Source organism: Pongo pygmaeus, chromosome 2 (genome assembly GCF_028885625.2).
Source record: "Pongo pygmaeus isolate AG05252 chromosome 2, NHGRI_mPonPyg2-v2.0_pri, whole genome shotgun sequence".
NCBI lineage: Eukaryota > Metazoa > Chordata > Mammalia > Primates > Hominidae > Pongo > Pongo pygmaeus.
The window spans coordinates 199,831,146-199,852,076 of NC_085930.1; the positions used below are offsets into that span (position 1 = coordinate 199,831,146).

General features: G+C 36.3%; 1 protein-coding gene across 8 annotated transcripts in view; it reads left to right on the plus strand.

The window, feature by feature from the left end:
• Positions 1–20,931, plus strand: part of IL1RAP (interleukin 1 receptor accessory protein) — a 144,609-nt gene that overhangs the window by 107,424 nt on the left and 16,254 nt on the right. For all 8 annotated transcript variants that reach the window (XM_054482605.2, XM_063662561.1, XM_054482609.2 and 5 more), the window contains 3 exons: positions 943–1,014; positions 4,854–4,980; positions 6,876–7,024. In XM_054482605.2, the coding sequence (XP_054338580.1) occupies positions 943–1,014; positions 4,854–4,980; positions 6,876–7,024 (348 nt within the window). The remainder of the gene's footprint in view (positions 1–942; positions 1,015–4,853; positions 4,981–6,875; positions 7,025–20,931) is intronic.

Here is a 20,931-nt window from a genome sequence, read left to right on the forward strand (position 1 = left end):
TGACACCAGTTATCCAGAGTTAGCACCGACCTCACAGGTGAAGGACTCCTTCCTAAAAGACTGCCCCACCCCCTACTTTAGATTCCAATCACAAGCAATAGGTTCCCGCGTTACCCACAACTCTGCCTGAGTTGGTTACAAGCTTAAGATTCCTACTACTTCTTCCTCAGGTTCTGTGATTTGGTGTAACTGCTCACAAAACTCAGGAAAACCTTTTACTTACCCTTACTTGGTTATTATAGAAAATCTTATAAAGGATTCAAATGAACATCCAGCTGAAGAGATACATAGGGGGAGTTCTGGAAGGGTCCTGAGTTCAGAGCTCCACCCTCTCAGCTTGTGGATGTCCTTACCAACCCAGAAGCCCTCCGAACCTCATTGTTTCGGGTTTTTATGGAAGTTCCATCACACAGGCATTATTGAGTAAAAGGACTGGAAATTTCAGCCACACTCCCAAACTTCCAGGGATGGGTGAGAGGCTGGAGACTGTATTAATCATCTATGGTCTTTCTGGCTACTAGCACTCATCCAGAAGCTATATAGGAACCCTAGCCACCAATCATTTCATTAGCATATAAAATCCACTCGTTACTCCAGAGATTCCAAAGGTCTTAGAAGCTCTTGTGTTAGGAATTTGGGACTAGAACAATATTAAAACAAAAGATGCTCCTATTACTTCTATCACACAGGAAATCACAAGGGATTTAGGAGCCCATGTCAGGAACTGGGAGCAGACATCAAATCTGTGTTTCCTTTATTTTATGCTTTGCTTGTTTTAAGTGAATGAAGTGCAGTAATTGAGTATATCTTGGACTATAGGCCTTCTCTAAAGCAACTGACAAACTATGCCAGGAAGTTAGGCAAGGTTCAGAGAAGAGCAGAATTTTTAATAAGGCTACATGATTTAACATCGTCTCCCTTTTTTTATTTCCTCTACCACAGGCTCTCCAAAAAATGCAGTGCCCCCTGTGATCCATTCACCTAATGATCATGTGGTCTATGAGAAAGAACCAGGTAATTACAGCTATGTCTCTGAATTTCACTTAGATTCTCTTCATTACAAGGAATAAAATGTCATTTAAGTTAATGCAAGAAAATAGACGACTGTTGTAAAGAAACACATGAATTGAAACTGAAATGTCAGAAACCAAGGCAGCTCTGGAGATCAGTTACTTCACTGATCCCGTGGGCAACTCAAGAATTTTTTGCTTCACTCTCAGTATCTGCTCCCTTCTCCCTCTGCTAGCCATCTTCCCCTGCTGATTAGTGATTTCTGTTTGATGCAAACTTTAGCTTGTACAGGGCTTTGGTCTGCCAAGGCTGCAGCATGGGCACAAGATTTAGACATCCTTCAAGCTCCTGCTCCATTATGAAAGGTCAGTGGTGGATCTTGAAGGCAAGACTGTGAATATAATAGCTAACAACTGATAAAACTAGTAGACATTGATGGAGAACACTATTGAATGCTTACTATGGCTCTTTGGTTCTTCTTTTAGTTTCCGTAATTTTTCATTATAGACAAAAATCATTGATAACTGACCAAATAAGGGATAACGTGTTGCTCTTTTGACTCAAAGCCTCCCACAGTTAAGTGAATAGGAAACTATAGAAAATTTTAATATTTTCTATGTTGTATCACTTATAATAAATCCAGTCCCAACCCAATGAGAGGTGTTAACCTAAATAACGACAAAGACAATAGCTCTCCAAAAAGAAAAGGATTTATTCAGGAATGAATTGCAGATAGCAATCCAGGAATATGAGCCATACTTAGAAAGCATAGGAACATGACAGTTTTGAAAGGCAAAGTGAGGAAGGTTACATAAAGTTGTTTTGAAATAATTATCCTTGGTTATAAGAACCAATAACAGGGTAACATCAGTCCAGGCTTGACTGGCAATTGGTGGTCAGACCTCCTCACAGAAATATTATTTGTTTAAGAATCGTGCTGGCCTTTGTGCAAGACAGAGGTGCTCAGGGTCTTTGTACTAGTTTTTATAATAGGCATGTGTGTGTGAGGGCCCCTTTTATATGACCTCCCAACTGTTTTTCTTTAGAGTGTGGCACGAGTGACTCCATTTTGACTTGACAGCTTTCACAGAGGTATAAAAGAGCATCTGTTTAAAATGTGCTAAAGATAATAGTCAGTTGTTAATGGGTGAAAGCAACTGAGAGGATGCCATTCAATAAAAAAAAAAAGATGGAAAAAGAGGTATGTAGTTGTTAATGGAAAGCTGGCAAACACAGTAACTGTCAAAATGCATCCTCCACTTGACACAGCTCTTGTTTCAGGCAGTGCCTGTTTTGTGGTCAGTAGGGAGTATGTAGGATATGTATCAGAGAATGAAAAAAATCAAAACCTTTATGGAGTGGGTGCAAGACACATACAGCCCTGATGCGTATCTCTGGGCCCTATCTAAAGGGTCCTTGAAGTCTTCAGCTCACTTTCCTTAAGCCATAAGTACAACTTGTCTGACATGCATGCAGTTGCTAGGCGGGTCAAATGGCAGTAACTTGATGGTGATGTTTCTGAGGGTGCTCCCTACCCACACTGCAGTGGGGTCCTCATGTGCTTGCTGTGCATTTTTGCAGCTGGCGACCTGAACTGGATTCTGCACAAGCACCATTGGTTTGCCAATAAGTTTAACCTGGATGCGGAACATAGATGTGGACCTCTTTGCCATCCAGTGTTTGGGTGAGCACTGGAGGCATAAAGCTTTATAGACCTTAAAACACTGACCATTATAGACAATCTTAGGGTGCATTTTGTGCATCCTTCTTATTATTTCCATTTGGTTCCTCTTGCCAAAAAGCATCAGAAAAATTGTATGGAGTCCTCTTTGGGGTAGGGATGCTAAGTCTTCATGCAGAGAAGCTGCACGGTTTCTGCAGAGCACAATTGGTTAGAAAGGCTGTAACATTAAATGTTTATCTAGAATTAACATGAGTAGGAGTAAAAGTAGCTGTGGCATCAGGGCAGGCAGCAAAGCATTCTGGAGTGAGCCGGCCAGGGTGACTAGGGAAGAGGCTGATGAAAAAAATAAATCCATTAAAAGAGTTCAGGGACTTAACAAAATGAGATTTGACCTGTGTCAAAACTATTTTGAGAATTTTAAATATGACATTTTTCCTGGTATTAATAAATTTATAGCAACAAACAATAATAAAGATACAATTGATCTTGAATGTTATGTATGTTGACATAGAAATTTGATTTTACTCTAAAAAAGATAATAATGATCAACATAGATGGAGAACAATGCCAAAAAAAATCAAGGTAAGTTTGAAAATATGACTTGCTTTGTGAAACACAGAGAACATGGTAAGAGGCTGGATTTCCTAGAATTAGGTATGGCTTTATATAATCATATGAATACTCTTCCTGCTGTCAGGGTAAACTCTTATTAATAACATAAATATATTTGTCTACCTGTCAAACTATGCTGACAGAAGGATTGTTGAATCCATGTTCCTTTTATCTTTCTTAGTGACGTACAGATATGGAAAACTGAAGGGAAAAGACTTAAGGACATTGCAATGGGAGGGTAGATAGAGTATGGCCACTCAGTCAGATAAGCCTAAGTTCAAATTAGGGTGATGATATAATTTATCATCTAAACCAGGACACTTTCTGTGAGTAAACATAGCCACTGCCTATTAATATAGGTAACCAGGAAAGCAGGCATAAAGCAGAACTGTTCTAGGCAAACTGGGATGGAAGGTCAGTCTGGGTCAAATCCTGGCCCTTCACTTATTACTGATCTAACTTAGGAATATCATTTAGCATCCTTAAGCTTCAACTTTTACATTTGGGAAAGATAAATTTAAAAAATACCTCATGGTGCTTTTGTAAGATTAAATAAGACCATTAATAAATATAAATATTTAGTACAATAAATTGTACAAAGTTCTTAGTAAGTATGTTGTTGCTGCTGCTGCTGTTACTACTGTTTTCTGCCTAGAGATCTCCCTAACCTCATGTTCCATCTCAGAGGGACGCACAGAGTTTTCTATTTTTAAGTTATCTTAAAATTTATTGAATGCACCCTGATAGCTGGAGCATTTCAAGGTGGGCTTCCTCAGCCAGATCTCTCTGTGATGGTATTTCCCCAACTTTCCTGGCCAGGGACTGAAGATAAGGAGAACCTGTCCTCAGTCACCCTTCTTGAGGAAAATAACAAAGGAGAAGAGCAGTCTATGGAGGTCTAGGGCTAAAAAGGATATTGTCAGAGACTTTTTTTTTTTTTTTTTTTGGAGATGGAGTCTCACTCTGTTGCCCAGGCTGGAGTGCAGTGGCACAATCTTGGCTCACTGCAACCTCTACCTCCTCAGTTCAAGCAGTTCTCCTACCTCAGCCTCCCAAGTAGCTGGGATTACAGGCGGTGCCACCATGCCCAGCTAATTTTTGTATTTTTAGTAGAGACGGGGTTTCACCATGTCGGCCAGGCTGGTCTTGAACTCCTCACCTCAAGCGATCCACCTGCCTCGGCCTCCCAAAGTGCTGGGATTACAAGTGTGAGCCACTATGCCTAGCCTTGGCAGAGACTTTTGAAACAAATATCATCATTTTAGAATTTATTTAGATTATATTAAAAATGGTCACTCTGGTAATTTTATACAAAATTGATGGCCTTCTTTATTTGGTTTTGCTTGTTTGTTTTTGAATGAAGTATGGTACATTACCTTATGGGAGTCGACTAGGGAATTACTCATAAGCAGGGTTTCCGGTACACATAACTTGTAGCTTCTGATGAGCCAGAGAGTAGAACCAATATAGACATGTGAAGGATAAACACTAATGGGTTAACTTCGTCTTTGTTTTTTGTTTGTTTGTTTGTTTGTTTGTTTTTCAGGAGAGGAGCTACTTATTCCCTGTACGGTCTATTTTAGTTTTCTGATGGATTCTCGCAATGAGGTTTGGTGGACTATTGATGGAAAAAAGCCTGATGATATCACTATTGATGTCACCATTAACGAAAGGTATCATGGGGGCCGGCAAGGGAGTGACTAACCTTTGTTTCTCAACTTAATGATCTCTGATGTGTGTTCTAGTCAATGAAAATAAGAATTCTCATTTTTCCCTATCACTAACAAAAATCGGCAAGATTTGCAAATCTTTGGTGGTTGCATCCCAAACCAGGGTTACTGGACTAGCAATGCAAGGAACAGATGCTGCCTGATGACCAGTGGAGAACTGAATTAGAATGTTCTGAGGCTGAGCATCTTCATCAGATTGTCCACAGGACATGCACCCTATTGTCTTAAGCCCAGCAAGATTCACACATTTATGATACCCACATGGAAGTAGAGAGAATACATATCTTACATGAATAAAAAGGTCACAATCAAGGGTTGTGGGTATGTGGAAACCTACAGTGTAGTTATGTTTTTTCCTTTTCTCAATCCTAGTGTCTGGCCCTATGTATTTGTGCCTTAGGTAATTATGTTTTTTTTTTTTTTGCATTGCAGTGAGCATGCATTTTCTCTCTCCTCCTCTTTCTTAACTCACATAGCCTATAGTTACATTTATAATTAGTAATTTTTAATATTAACTAAATACGTTTGTGTAATTTAAATTTTATTTTAAAAGTAGATGGGTAGTAATATAACTCACTTTTAAAATAACATTTTATTCCTAAATAAACCTGATTTTTTAAAGTGTTGGCAAAGTGGAAAGTGTGAGTCCTTGAAGACAGAAGGTTCCACTGCAAATGAAGCATACCATTACCAAACAGCAGTTGGCTCACTGCACCAATTAAGAATTTGCAGCTGGTCAGCTACATGACAAAGTAATGTGGCTGGAGGCTCACAGAGAGAATTATTGATCTTTTTTAGGAATTTTTAACACTTTGCATCCCATCCTTATAATAATAATGAATAAATAACAAGGAAAGTCATGTTGTTCCACCTTGCTGCTGTTGAAATGTACTCAGTGTTCATAGGATAGCAGTGGCATTAAGCTTAAGCTAAACCAATCAGAGCCCTTAACCAAATTCTCATACCTGACAGCAAGCCTAGTTAAAAAGAGAACCTAGATGGCAGTCAGCTGTAGCAGAGAGATTTTTCTCTACGATGAGCAAAGGAGTTCAAAGGGATTTTAAATTTTGATCTTGGACCCAAAACATTTTATCTCTGATTCACTGAGAGTTGGATATATTTATTTTTACAAAGTTTACTTGTTCATAACAGCTTCCTCTTTTTATACGTTAGGATTTAACCATGAGATTTCAGATTTCTGACCACAATATTCTAGCTGTGTTCAGAATCCATGCTATGGGAATACTGAAATGCATCAGCTATTCCTATGGGATAACAATAATACCTACATGAATATTTATTAAGCATTATTCTAATATTCATGCCTTAGCATATTCAGTCCTCAGAATTCCTGAATAAATTAATACATGTAATGGACTGTGTGGGCATTATAACTTCCCTCTTTTCCAAAAGAGGAACCTAAGACCTGGAAAGATTAGTTATCTCACCCAAAGTATATAGCCAGGAATTGACAAATCCTGGATAAAAACCCAAAAAGGACCTGGCCCCAGAAGCTTCTCTCTAAACTGATACAGCATTCTGGCTCAGAAGTTTAAGCAAAAGAGACATTTTGTTTTGAAGAGAGATCTATAAAAAGAAGTCAGTATTGGGATTTGGTCTAGACAATGGGTTAGTGTGTAGTGTAGATGGTATAGTATAGTGTTAGAATTTTACCATTAATACTTTGTAGTCACTGCATTATAGGTAGCTCAGCTTATCAACCTTCCTCACCCTCACCTGTAGTGGGGGTCTGTGGTTGCTTACTTGTCTGATTCCTACACCGTCCATAGCTCTTGAGTCACTCTCAAATGCTTTGATTTTCTTCTCTCTATTTCCAGTATAAGTCACAGTAGAACAGAAGATGAAACAAGAACTCAGATTTTGAGCATCAAGAAAGTTACCTCTGAGGATCTCAAGCGCAGCTATGTCTGTCATGCTAGAAGTGCCAAAGGCGAAGTTGCCAAAGCAGCCAAGGTGAAGCAGAAAGGTAATAGATGCGGTCAGTGATGAATCTCTCAGCTCCAAATTAACATTGTGGTGAATAAGGACAAAAGGAGAGATTGAGAACAAGACAGCTCCAGCACCTAGCCCGATGACATCTAACCCACAGTAATGAATCAAACTTAAATGAAAAATATGAAAGTTTTCATCTATGTAAGATACTCAACATATTGTTTCTGATATTGTTAGTACCGTAATGCCCAAATATAGCTAAAAAAACTACATGATTACAGCGAGACACAATTTTGTGTCTGTACAATTATGAAAAATTAAAAACAAAGAAAATATTCAAAGCTACCAAAGATAGAAAAAACTGGTAGAGCCACATATTGTTGGTGAATTATTAAGACCCTTTTAAAAATCATTCATGGTAGAGTTCAAGAGTCATAAAAAAGATTGCATTATCTGATCTAATACTTTTGGAATTTTTCCTGAACAAATAACAGAAAGAGAATTATATATCTTTTAACATTATTAGAAGCATTATCGGTAGTTGTAAAACATTATTAATAGCAGCCATCTAATTGTATGTAATTAATTAAGATATTAAATGCTTATTTTCAAAAAAATACATAATTATAATATTATTTTAAACACCATGTATCAATATTTAATCAGGTTTATAATATACCAGTAGCCACAATTGCTAAAATGAAAATCATTTAAATGATGATTTCAAATGATATAAACATGATTTCTATGTTGACAATACTATATTATTCTACAATAAATGGAAATTGTAAAGCCTTCTTGTGAGAAGTGCTGCTCCTAAAACAGACTGTGTCTACAATTTTCTTTGTGTCTCTCACCTAACACAGAATCCCAGAAAATCCCTTCAAGGATGTTTTCAATGGTCTTGAGGAAAGTAATGATGAGTTATCACACATGCGATCAGGTCATTCAGAATCATCCTGGCTCCTAGTGTATACAGTGTGTAATATTTATTCAAAAGTGAATAAAATAGCACATAATTGTTACATTTTACAATGAGACTTAGTGCTTTTTTAAAGCTAAAACAGGATTCACCTCAAACTTTCATTACAATTTAAGAAGTAAATAGCAAAGGCCTGAAATGTATATGCCTCGTGTGAAGTATTAGTGAATCAATTCAGGGTAATTCATTGCTTCTGCTCCTCAGGAGCCAGTGTGAAAAGGAAAGACTGAAGTACATGATGTAAGGCAGTTTCCCAAATTGAGTTCTCGGGAACACTGCTAAGAATTGATATTGTCCTGCAATGCATTATTATACTCTAGAATCAGAGCACCTGTGTTGAAATTCTAGTTTTTACGCGTCCTAACTCTGTGAAAAGTAAATCTCTCTGAGCCTCAATTTCCTTATATTTAAAGTAGACACAATAATAGCACTACCTCATAAGGTTGTTTTCAAGTGCTCAGCACAGTTATTGGCATATATACCTATATATGAAATGCTCAATAAATATTAACTCATTATTTCCTTAAGATTTTCATAGATGTTATTTGACAAAGGCTTTTATCATCAAATAATTATCATTTGTGTCTGGATTTTAAAAAATCAATCAAGTTACTTTAGTTAGGACCCATTCAAGTATTTAATATGTGAACATTTGATGGGAATATCTGCAGGAAATTGGATTATAGTGGCAGGATGTTTTCATATGTATTTGACTCCAGTTTCTTAAGTATGGAGCTTTTTGTGGGGATCGTCTTCTGAGGGATGTATCCTGGGGAATAATTATGGAAGGTGACATAAATTAATAACTTATTGTCAAATGAATAGGATCAAAACAATCAAAGCAATGTGTTATGTAGGAGTGAAGCACAAGTTTGCCTCTCAGAGCGACTGGAATAGCTCCCCTTTTACAGAAGCCCCTGCTCTAAATGGTGTAATAAGGACAGTGTCAGGAATGTGAAGTGACAGGTGGATCCTCTAGACTAGATGATCTGTGCTGAAAGCTGATATAAAATCACCGTTTGGTCATACCTGTGTATTTCCAGTGGTACCAGAGGAGTTGTGGTTTTCTTCACTGGGCTTCTATTCTGGGCCAGCTAATGCTGAAATTCAGAGGTTGTATCTGAGTTCACATTCATACATTACATGTATGGGCCCACTGTAAATTTATTAGCAAAGTATTCTTTGTACTTCCTCAAAAGGATGTCAAGAAAAGACTAACACCTGGAATGAGAGACAGATACTGATACGGATCTTATTGACAGCAAAATTTCATTATAGTCAGTTAAAGCTAAGTATTAAAGAGGAGGCAGTTGTTTTATTTATATTTTATGTATTCATTTTTATTTATTTTTTATTTTTGAGACAGAGTTTTGCTCTTGTCACCTAGGCTGGAGTGCAGTGGCATGATCTTGGCTCACTGCAACCACTGCCTCCTGGGTTCAAGCGATTCTCCTGCCTCAGCCTCCCAAGTAGCTGGGACTACAGGCATGTGCCACCACGCCTGGCTAATTTTTGTATTTTTGCTAGAGACAGGATTTCACCATGTTGGCCAGGCTGGCCTCGAACTCCTGACCTCAGGTGATCCTCCTGCCTCAGCCTCCCAAAGTGCTGGGATTACAGGTGTGAGCCACCACGCCCAGCCCGTTGTTTTATAATAACAGCATGATAAGGACTAAGGCAAGGTATCTGTTTAACTTTGTGAGAAACTGCCAAACCTATTTCCAAAGAGATTGTACCATTTTACCTGTCCTCTAGCAATGTACACAAATTCCGGGCACTCTATTTCTTCACCAACTTTTGGAGCTGTCAAACTTTCAAATTTTAGCCATACTAATGGATGCATAGTGTTATTACATTGTGCTTTAAATTTGCATTTATTGGATACTAATGATGTTGGACAATTTTTCATAGCCTTATTTGTCATTAGCTAATGTATCTTTTTGTGAAATATCTGTTAACATGTTTAGCTCATTTTTGTTACTGGTCGTTTGTTTTTAAATTTAATGTATGTTAGGATATAGACACAGATGCATATATATCTCAAATAAAAGTCCTTTGTCAGATATATGAATTGTTAATATTATCACCCAGTTTGTGAATTCATTTTCTTTTAAACAGAATCTTTAAAACTTTGATGGCATTTATTGTATCAGTTTCTTCTATGCTTAGTGGTTTCTAAAATTGCTATTAGCAATCTTTGCCTAAAGTTAGAAAGGTATTCAGGTTAGAAAGATAGCCTTCTGTGTTTTCTTCTGGAAGGTTGGTAGATTTTTCTTTTAGAGTTAGGCCTATGATCCTTTTTTTTTTTTTTTTTTTAACACTCTGAGGTATTGGGTTAATGTTTAGTGTTTTGTTTTTCCATATAGATAACCAGTTGTTCTCATATCATACTGAAAAATCTTTCCTTTATTTGTTGAATTGTTCAGAAAACAGCCCAAAAATTAATTCTATGAATACAGATCTATTTCTGCATTCCCTGCTCTGTTCATCTGTTTATCTATCTTTAGTCCAATACCAGTTTATCCTGGTTAACATAGTTTTAAAATTTAAAATGTCATGAAATCAGATACTATATGTCTTCCCCCTTTTTTCTTTTTGAAGATTGATTCAGCTATTTTAGGAACCATATTTTTTCTTTTCGTATAGATTGTAGTATCAGCTTGTCCATTTCTACATAAAGGCCTGCTGATATTTTGATTGTATTTAATTTATAAATCAGTCTGGGGAAAGTTGAAATCTTAACAATACTGAATTTTCCAATCCATGGCTATAATATATCTCTCCATTTATTTAGATCTTAACTTTTTTCAGCATTTTTTCTTTTAGATTTGAGTGTACAGGTCTTGCATACATATTGTTAAATGTATGCCTAAATATTTTGTTTCTGATGCTATTGTAATAGTACTTTTTTTTTAATTTATTTTTGAGACAGAGTCTCACTGTCACTCAGGCTGCAGTGCAGTGGCGTGATCTCGGCTCACTGCAATCTCCACTTCCCAAGTTCAAGCAATTCTCCTGCCTCAGCCTCCAGAGTAGCTGCGATTACAGGTCCCCACCACCACACCCGGCTAATTTTTATAGTTTTAGTAGAGAAGGGGTTTCTCCATGTTGGCCAGGCTTGTCTCAAACTCCTGACCTCAGATGATCCACCCACCTCAGCCTCCCTCCCAAAGTGCTGGGATTATAGTCGTGAGCCACCACACCCGGCCTGTAATAGTACTTTTTAAATTTTCATTTTCCAGTTGTTCATTGAAAATGCAATTAATTGATTTTTATATATTGATCTTGACCTTTTGAACTTTAGGGTGGTGTCTGTTTGTTTAGTTTCTTAGGATTTTCCATATGCTTGATTGTGTCACCCATAATCAAACAGATTTTTACTTCTTCCTTTCTAAATTTCATAACTTTAATCACTTTTTACTGTCCATTTCACTCTTTTGGACCTCCAGTACAATGTTCTGTAGAAGTTTTGAGAGCAGCCATCTTTGCATTGTTTCCAGATTTAGAGGGCAAGCATTCAGGTTTATATATACAGGATTTTTTTGTAGATGACCTTCATTTTCATGAGCAATTTTTTCATTTTTAGTTTGCCGAGAATTTTTTTGTATGAGTATGTTGAGTTTTGTTGAATTCTTAACTGGATCTATTGAGAGAATTATATGTTTTTATTTTTAATCTGTCAGTGGATGATTATACTTACTGATTTTGAAATGTTCATCCAATTTTGCATGCCCAGAATAAAACCCTCATATTGTCATGATTTATCGTCCTTTTTATATATTACTGGATTTGATTTGCTAATATTTTGTCACAGATTTTTGTTCATGTTAAGAATTTTTTTTTTTTTTTTTTTTTTTTTTTTGAGACGGAGTTTCTCTCTTGTTGCCCAGGCTGGGGTACAGTGGCATGAAGTCAGCTCACTGCAACCTCCACCTCCTGGGTTCAAATGATTCTCCTGCCTCAGCCTCATGCATAGCTGGGATTACAGGCACCCGCCACCGTCCTGGAGAATTTTTTTTTTCTTTTCAGTAGAGGTGGGGATTCACCAAATTTTGTTCATATCTTTGTTCATGAAGGGTATTGGTTTGTAGTATTCTTTTCTTGTAATGCTGTGACTAATGTGAGGCTTATGCTGGTCTCATTACATGAGCTGGATAATGTTCCCTCTTTTGTGATTATATGAAAGCCTATGGGTAAAACTGGTATTATTTCTTGCTCAAAAGAATTACTCATATAACTATCTGGGCCTGTTGTTTTCTTTTTGGGAAAGCTTTTAATTATGAATTCAGTGTCCTTTTTAGTTATTGAGATTTTCTGTTTCTTCTTGTGGCAGTTTTGGCTTTCAAGGCATTTTTTTCCATTTCATCTAAGTTGTCACATTATTGGCATACTTTTCTTTAGGTTATTTCCTATTATCCTTTTAATGTCTGCAGGATTTTTAGTGATGCTCCACTGTCACTCCTGATATTAGTAATTGGTGTTTTGCCTTTTTTTGTCCTTCATCAGTCAAGATAAGGGTTTCTCAATTTTGCTAATTTTTTCAGTGAACATATTTTTATTGATTTTTCTCTGTTGTTTATATATTTTGTTTTATTTACTTTATTCATATACTTATTTCCCTCTTTTTGCATACTTTGCACTTCATTTTCTTTTTGTCAGTCATCCTAAAATATAAGCTGTATCATGGATTTTTAAGTAATTCTTCTTTTCCAATATAAGTATTCTGAGCTATGTATTTTCCTCATAGGACTACTTTAACTAAATCCAACCAACAAATGTCGAAATGATGAGTTTTTGTTATTATTAAGTTCAAAATACTTTCTAATTTCTGTCTTCATTTCTTTTTGACCTAAGGGTTATTTCGACATGTGTTACTTAATTTAAATAAGCTTGGAATTTTCCAGATCGTTTTACTACATTATATATGAAAATTCATATGAATTTTAGAGTTAGCTTTATGTTCACTCTTGATAAAGTTATTTGTAACATTTCATATTGTCATTTAAGTTTAGCTAATGTAAAACATTAGAAAAAAAGTCTAGGAGCAGGTGTCTCCAACTTAGAACTACCTGAGAGAACTACATTATGGAGTGGAGAAACATAGGTTTTTGTTCCAGATAGACCTGGGTTCAAGTTCTGGACTTAGTGCTGGCTGTGTATATGAACTGGTACAAGCCTTCCTTTTCTTATCCTTTGGGTTCAATTTCCAGGGTATCTGTGAAAACCGAGGGAATGGGGAATGAGAGCTTTACCCCACAGTGCTGCACACTTGATTCTAATTTCTAATCTTTTATTTAATTCTGATGTGTCCAAAGAACATACTTTGCATGATTTCATTCTTTTTAAGCTTATTGGTATTAAAAAAAAGTATTTGCAGACTGCTCATCTTGGTAAATGTTTGATATGCATTTGAAAAAGACGCATATTTTGTAGTTTCAAGTGTGGTGTCCAGTAAATGTCAACTAAGAAAATTGGTGTCAGTGTTGTTCATGTCTTCAATATCCTTACTGATTTTTCCAATATACTTTGTTATTCAGTTATTAAAAGAGAGAATGTATTGAAATCTTTACATATCATGTGGATTTTTCCAATTCTCTCTTCAGTTCTGCCAGTATTTGTCTCATGTATTTTGGAACTGTGATATTTAATACATGCTTATTTAGGATTGACATGTCTTTTTGATGAATTGACTCTAAATTGTGAAATGTCTGTTTCTTTTTTTCTGTTAATACTCTGTGTCTAATATGAATGTAGCCATTCCAGCTTCCTTTTTTTTTTTTTTAAATTAATTTTTTTTTTTGGTAGAGGGACGGACTCTTGCTCTGTCACCCAGGCTGGAGTGCAGTGGTGCGATCTCGGCTCACTGCAAGCTTTCTTATAATTAGTATATGTTTTTTTCCATTATTTTATTTTACCTATCAGCATCTTTATACTTTTATACTTATACTTTATACTGAATGTATATATCTTATTTACAGCATGTTATTGGGTATTGGATCCAATGTGATCATTTCTGCCTTTTAACTTGAATGTTTAATCCATTTTTCTTTAATTATTAATATGACTGCCTTTAAGTTTACCATCTTGCTATTTGTTGTCTACCTGTCTTTATTTTTATCTCCTTTAGACTAATTGGTATTTTCATTGTATTTTATTTTATCACTTTTTTTGAGCTTTTGGCTCTTCCTGTTTGTTTGGGGCTTGTTTTGTTTTGTTTCCTCTAGAGTTTACAATATTTTTCCTAAACTTACCAGTTTGTCTTGAATTAATCACTTTACATATTTTATGAGAAACTTACTATGGCATATTTCCATTTCTTCCCTCGCATCCTTTGTGTTGTGCTATAATACATTTTGGTTTTGCATGAATTACAGTGTACCACCACATATTGTGAAAGTTTGGCTTTAAATAACTGTCTTCTAAGAAGTTAAGAACTGATCATCTTTTTAAACTTATTTGCTTATTTTTTATTTCTGACACTATCCATTCTTGGTAACATTTTAATCTGAAGAACTATTTAATGTTTCTGGTACATCTGCTGGTGACAAATTCTCTCAGCTTTGTTTTAATCTGAACATGTCTTATTTCATTTTAATTTTTATATTTCAAAACTTTACTAAGAGTTTTCAAATATATGGAAGATTTTAAGGAATTACACAGTGAGCAGTAATGCAGCCCACCTAGATTTTACCATTAACATTTTGTTATCTTTGCTTTTTCACATGTCTATTCATTCTTCTGCCAGTACATCCATCTTTCTTATTTTCTGATACATTTCAAAGTAGATGCAGACATCAGTAAACATTTAAGCTCCTTATCATTATCAATATTTTAATATTTATTTGTAGGTTTCTTTTCTAGGTAAAATTTGCATAAAGTAACAAATTACATAATTCAAGTGTACCATTTGATAATTTTTGAGAAATGCATATATATGCATTACCTAATATCCTATTAAGATATAGAATATTACCATTGCCAGAAAGTAACATTCTTCCCCTTATCAGTCAATCCCTTCTACCCCCACCTTCCCCACCTCCCCAAACAATACAACTGTTTTTATTTCCTTTTTCATAATAGTTTTTTTTATATTCTAGAATTCTGTGTATGTGAACCCATACAGAATGCACTGTTGTATGACTGTACCTTTACTCAGCAAATGTTCTTGATATTCACCCATGCTGTTTTGTGTATCAGGCATTTGCTCCTTTTGTTTGCCATGGAGTGGTTTTGTTTTGGTTTGGTTTGGTTTAAGAATGCAGAATGATTTGTTTATTCATTCTCTGGGTGGTGAACATTTGGGTTGTTATCAGTTTTGGGGTCTTTTGAATAAAGCTTCTGTGAACTTTCTTATCCAAGTTTCTTAACGGACTACCGCTTTTACTTCTCTGAGATTAATACCTATGAGTGGAACTACTGACTTAGTTTTATTAGAAACTGTTAGACTTTTTTTTTCCCGAAGTGGCTATATCATTCTATATTCCACCATCAACATATTTACACCTTAAGGATTTGGTGTTTTCAGCCTTCTTTGTTTTAGCAATCATAGGTGAGTGTATGGTGGTATCTTATTGTAGTTTAATTCTTCATTTCCCTGATGTCTCAAAATACTGAGCACTTATTCTTCATGTGCTTATTGGCCATCTGTGTGTCTTTTGTGATGTGACTGTTCAAACATTTTGTTCATTTTATAAATAGTTTGTATTTTATTATCGAATCTTAGCAGCTCTTCGTCTGTCCTGGATACCAGTCGTTTGTCAGACACATGTTTTGCAAATACTTTTTCCCAGTCTGTTGCATGACAATTTGTTTTTTCGTGGTGTATTTTAATGAGCAGAGGTTCTCATTTTTTTATGAGATGTAATTTATTAACTTCTTCTTTAATGATTATTAATTTCTGTGTTCTAAGAAAGCTTTGCTTACCCATAGTCAGGAAGGTTCACCCTTGTTTAGGCCTATAGTCCATCTCTTTTCCTTTTTTTCATGAATGGTGTGTAGTAGAAATTGAAGTTCAGTTTTCCTTTCATACCGATATCCAGTTGTTCCAGCACAATTAATTGGAAAGATTTTTACTTTCTCATTATGTTTCTCTGGTGCCTTTGTCAATATTTTCACAGGATATGTTGAAAGTGTATCTATTTCTTTTCTTTCAGCCCTTTAAGGTATTCCATTGTCTCCTGGCTAATATTATTTAAAATGCAAACAGGGCAGTTTTTGTTGTTGTTGTTGTTCTTGTTTATTTTTGTGCTTTTTATGTATTTGTTATGTTTTTCTTTGGCAGATTTTAAGATCACCTTTTCTTTATTGATTTTGAAAATCAAATTATGATGGCCTGTGGTGTCATTTGTATGTGTGTGTTTCTTAGAGTTTATTAAACTTCTCAGTTCTTTGTGTTTGTATTTTTCCTTTAATGTGAACAATTTTCAGCCATTTTCTCTTCAAATATGTCTAGCTTTCCCTCTCACTCTTTCTCTTCTTTTAGTACTCCAGTTAAAATTAGGATAGACCACTTCTATCCAATTAGTAGTGCCCCACAGGTCGCTGAACTTCTCGTTATTTTTATTTCTTCCTTTTTCATCCTCTTCCCCGCTCTGTGTTTGTGTAGTTTCCAATGTATGCCGCCCATTTTCTTTGTGATGTCTAATCGATAGCATTTTCTTTATTTCAGAATTGTATTTTTCAGCTGTTGAATTTCCATATCTTCATTGAAAGGTCCCTATTGATATTTTCTATTTGCTGTTCACAGTGCTCATGGTTTAAAAAAAATTGAACAAATACATGTAGAATACTCATTTTTAGGTGTTTATCTGATAATTCCACCATTTTTGTCATTTTTTGTTCTGTTTTGATTAGCTGTCTTTTTATTAGCTAATATAGACTTTTTTTCTTTTTTATCTAGCTTTTTAAAAATTATATGCTGGATATTATGGATGTTACAATTTTGAGTTCTGAATTTTGTAAGACTGTTAAATTTTGTTCTAGTGGGTAATTAAATTACTTGCATAACTGCTTGCTTTTAAAAAAGCATCTTATCTTTGTTAAAGCAGGTCTAAAATAGCCTTTTCTGTAAGGTTAGATTGGACCTACTTCTAAAGCATGTCATACCTGTAGTCTCTAATTAATATTGGGGAGCTAAACAAAATCTCTTCACTCTGAGTGGCCTGTACTCAACTGTCTCACAGCCCTTCATGTGCTCCTAGAGTTGATCTGTTCCCAGCTATTCTTTGCCTAACCTTTTAAAGTATTCCCCTAAATATGTGTAGCTTTGTATTTGGCCAAAGACTCGAGATAATCCTGTGCAGATTTCTAGAGTTCCATCTCTAAATAGTTCTCTTCTCTATAAATGCAATCTGACTCAACAGCAGCCTTGAACTCTCATTTCTATCTCTTTAGCTCAGTGTGACCACTTTCTCATTTTGGCTTTCCCCTCTCTGTACCACAGTTTAAAAGGTGCCTTTAATCGAAAAGCCAGAGTGATCGTAGCGTTTACCTTTTTTTTGTCTTTTCTCTCACAGATCACATTCCTGTGTTACCAGTTGTCCAACTTTTTACAAACTATATTTTAGATATGGAAGGAAGGCTAGTCCAGTACTGGTTACTCCTCTAAGAACAGAAGCTGAAGTCCAAAGTGCACATGTCTTAACACACTATAATAGCCAAATCGGTAACATCTGCGAGTCAATTTAGTCATAGGTCTCTGGTTTATCATAATTTTAATAAAGCATTCCCGTTGTTTACAACTCAGGAGAATGGTCATTACTACAGTTCCAAAAATTATCCATCAGTCCCAACAATTTAGCACGGAGTAGCCATGGGTTCTGTGGCAGGGAACAGTTGGAGGTGCAAGCAGCTGGCATTTAGTTGGGACATGCAGTGGAAAGCAAGGCTCCAACTGCAATAATAAAGATGACAGACATCACTCAGATTTCCTAGGAGAAACGTGATTGTAGAGCAAGAACTCAAAACAGGGAAAATACTAAGAGCTAACCAAGGTGGTTACCTGGAAATTTGGGCTTTGAAGCCAGTTATTTACATTGAACTACAAAAGGGATGGAAAAAACTCTGATTTAAGGACTAACAACCATCAAGTAGCTAAATCTGGCTACAACCTGAATGAGATTATTAGTAAAATCAATGACAGAAGGAGTTTAGGAGTCCAGTTTGGTCATATTACATCACGTCTTTCTGATAGGAAATTCTTTTTTTATTTTTATTTTTAATTTTTTTGAGATGGAGTTTTGCTCTTGTTGCCCAGGCTGGAGTGCAATGGTGCAACCTCGGCTCACCGCAACCTCCGCCTCCCGGGTTCAAGCGATTCTCCTGCCTCAGCCTCCCGAGTAGCTAGGATTACAGGCATGCACCACCACACCCAGCTAATTTTGTATTTTTAGTAGAGACGGGGTTTCTCCATGTTGGTCAGGCTGGTCTCAAACTCCCGACTTCAGGTGATCCACCGGCCTCGGCCTCCCAAAGTGTTGGGGTTACAGGCGTGAGCCACTGCGCCCGGCCTCTGATAGGAAATTCTTTAGTCTGGCATTGCATCAGAGTGAAATCTTTTTGTCAAAACACCTGAGGGTCCAGCTAGGCAGTCAGCAAATGTGGTCTCAGGGTCACTCTTCCCCTGTAAGCCAGCACTGCTTTACCTGAAAGCCCTGTAAAGAACTTCTTGCATGTGACTTAAGCTATTTAGAAAATCCAGCTAGTAGATTATTTAAGAGTTCGATACGTTAAGTAGCATTAATGACTCCTTGTTATCAAGATAGCTCTACAGAATACAATCTGTAAATATGACAAATGACTGTATGACACAAAACAGAATTAAAATGCCCCATTAGAAATAAAATGGGCAGTAGTAAAACGAATGAGGCAGGGGAAATTTTTGAGGGTAATTGATCTCTCGGTCATTAACCAAGCTCTCTATTGGCATTTAAAAAAATCCATTTCAGGTACGTGCAGCCAACAACAACCTCCACCCCCATTACAAAATGTTCATCCAGAGACAGCCAAAATAACTGAGCAAATAATGAAAATAACGGTGGAAATTACCCTATTGTACTGTTAACATAATGTACTCAGAAATACCAAGGACACAGTGATTTTCATGCCAGCTATCCAAATAGATCTTAGTAAATTTTCAGCAACTGCACTAACATAGCTTCTGGAATTTATGATGGAGTTTTCTTATTTTAAGGTGCCATTATTCATGGAAGGAGTACAAGAGTACCTGATAATAATTTTGCACTGCTAAGTCCCAGGCTATACCTGTGGCAGGATTAATATCCCCAGTTTAGGATAATAAAATCAAAACTCTATGATTTGCCCTTTAATAAGAGAACTTCAGGTTCAGCTCCAGGCTGCTTACCATTTTCTGCTTTGAATAGATACCTTTTTAAAAAGTGATTTCCTGGATGTGAAGCTGATCTGGCTGCAACATCTGTCACCCCATTGATCACCAGGGTAGATTCAGCTGATCTGGCTGGCTAGGCGGGTGTCCCCTTCCTCCCTTACTGCTTCACGTGACTCCTTCCCGAAGCTGCACACTCAGTGGAAGAGGACGACCATCTGCAATAGAGGGGGACTGGTCTTTTGTCAAGGGTATAAGAGCAGCTGTGCTCCCCTGCTAGAACCTCCAAACAAGCTCTCAAGGTTCATAAACGTGATTCTATTTCAACTGTTGTATGATCAATAATTGAGCTTCATCGTGATGGTGTTCAAAGATCCCTGCACTTTGGAGTCAGGGAGCCTCTATAGCAATCCCAGCTTTGAATGAGATTCTTCTAAGCTGTGTCTCAGCAAACATTTAACATCTACAATGTTCTAGGTGCTTACAGAAGCCTTCCCTCACCACCTTATGCAGTAAACCTCCCTTGCCCCAGTCCCGCCCTTCAATCACCTCTGTCACATTACCATGGCTTATTTCTCTTATAGCACTAATCACTATTTAAAATTAACCAGCTGATTTATTTCTTTACATATTTACTGCCCTGAATTAGAATATTAGCCACAAAAGGGCAGAGACCCTTTCCGTCTTATTTACCATTGTATCCCCAGAAGCTTCTGGCAAATGGTAGATGTCAATAAATAATAATCAAATTGACTAATACACAATTTAAGCCACTCCTGCTTCAGACCCAGTAAATATACTGTTCCTCCTTCAAACACTTAAACTTCATTATCACAAGCTAATAAAGCAACTAAATAAAATTGTGAAACATAATTTAGTAATAGACTTTTAAATACCCCAGAAGTCTATAATCTTATGTCTGGAAATGTTCATTGAGATACTAGGTGTTCTAGGGATATCATGGAAGAAAAAGACATAATCTCTACCTGAAAGACTGTAAAGGTATAGTTAATGAGAGGGAGTGAAGAAGCTGGCCTGTAGACAAATTACAATATAATAAGTAATGCTGTAATCAAATGATAAACAAAGGGAAGTGTAAAAATTTCTACAAGGGAGAGCCAGGTTGCAATAAAAATGTTATTCGTTAAAAGCTTATGTAGCATAATGATATTCGAGCATGGACTTGGAAACTAAAAAGAGAAAGGCCTTCCATCCAGAAGTCACAGCATGAGAAAACAGCATCATATTAAATCTTCCTGATGTTTTTGATGAAAAAGCAATGGTAAATGAGAAAGGAAGGAAGGTGGTTAGTAATTTGGTTGTGACAGACGTTGATTATAGGGCTAATGAGTTCAGATCTGGTTTTTAAGTAATTGAGAATTACCGCACTCTATTTCTGATACTTCCAAAGAAACTGCAAAGGTGCCTAAAATATAAAAAATAAGTAGATAATGCAGAAATCTGTTCACAATCAGATATTGCAAGTTCACGTCTAGAATATGTGCTGAAGAACTGTGAACATGGGAAATAACTTCCAGAACCAAGCATATTCAGCATTTGGTGGATGTCCTTTGCTTTTGCACAGTGAAAATAATGTTTTTGAGGCCTATTTCCA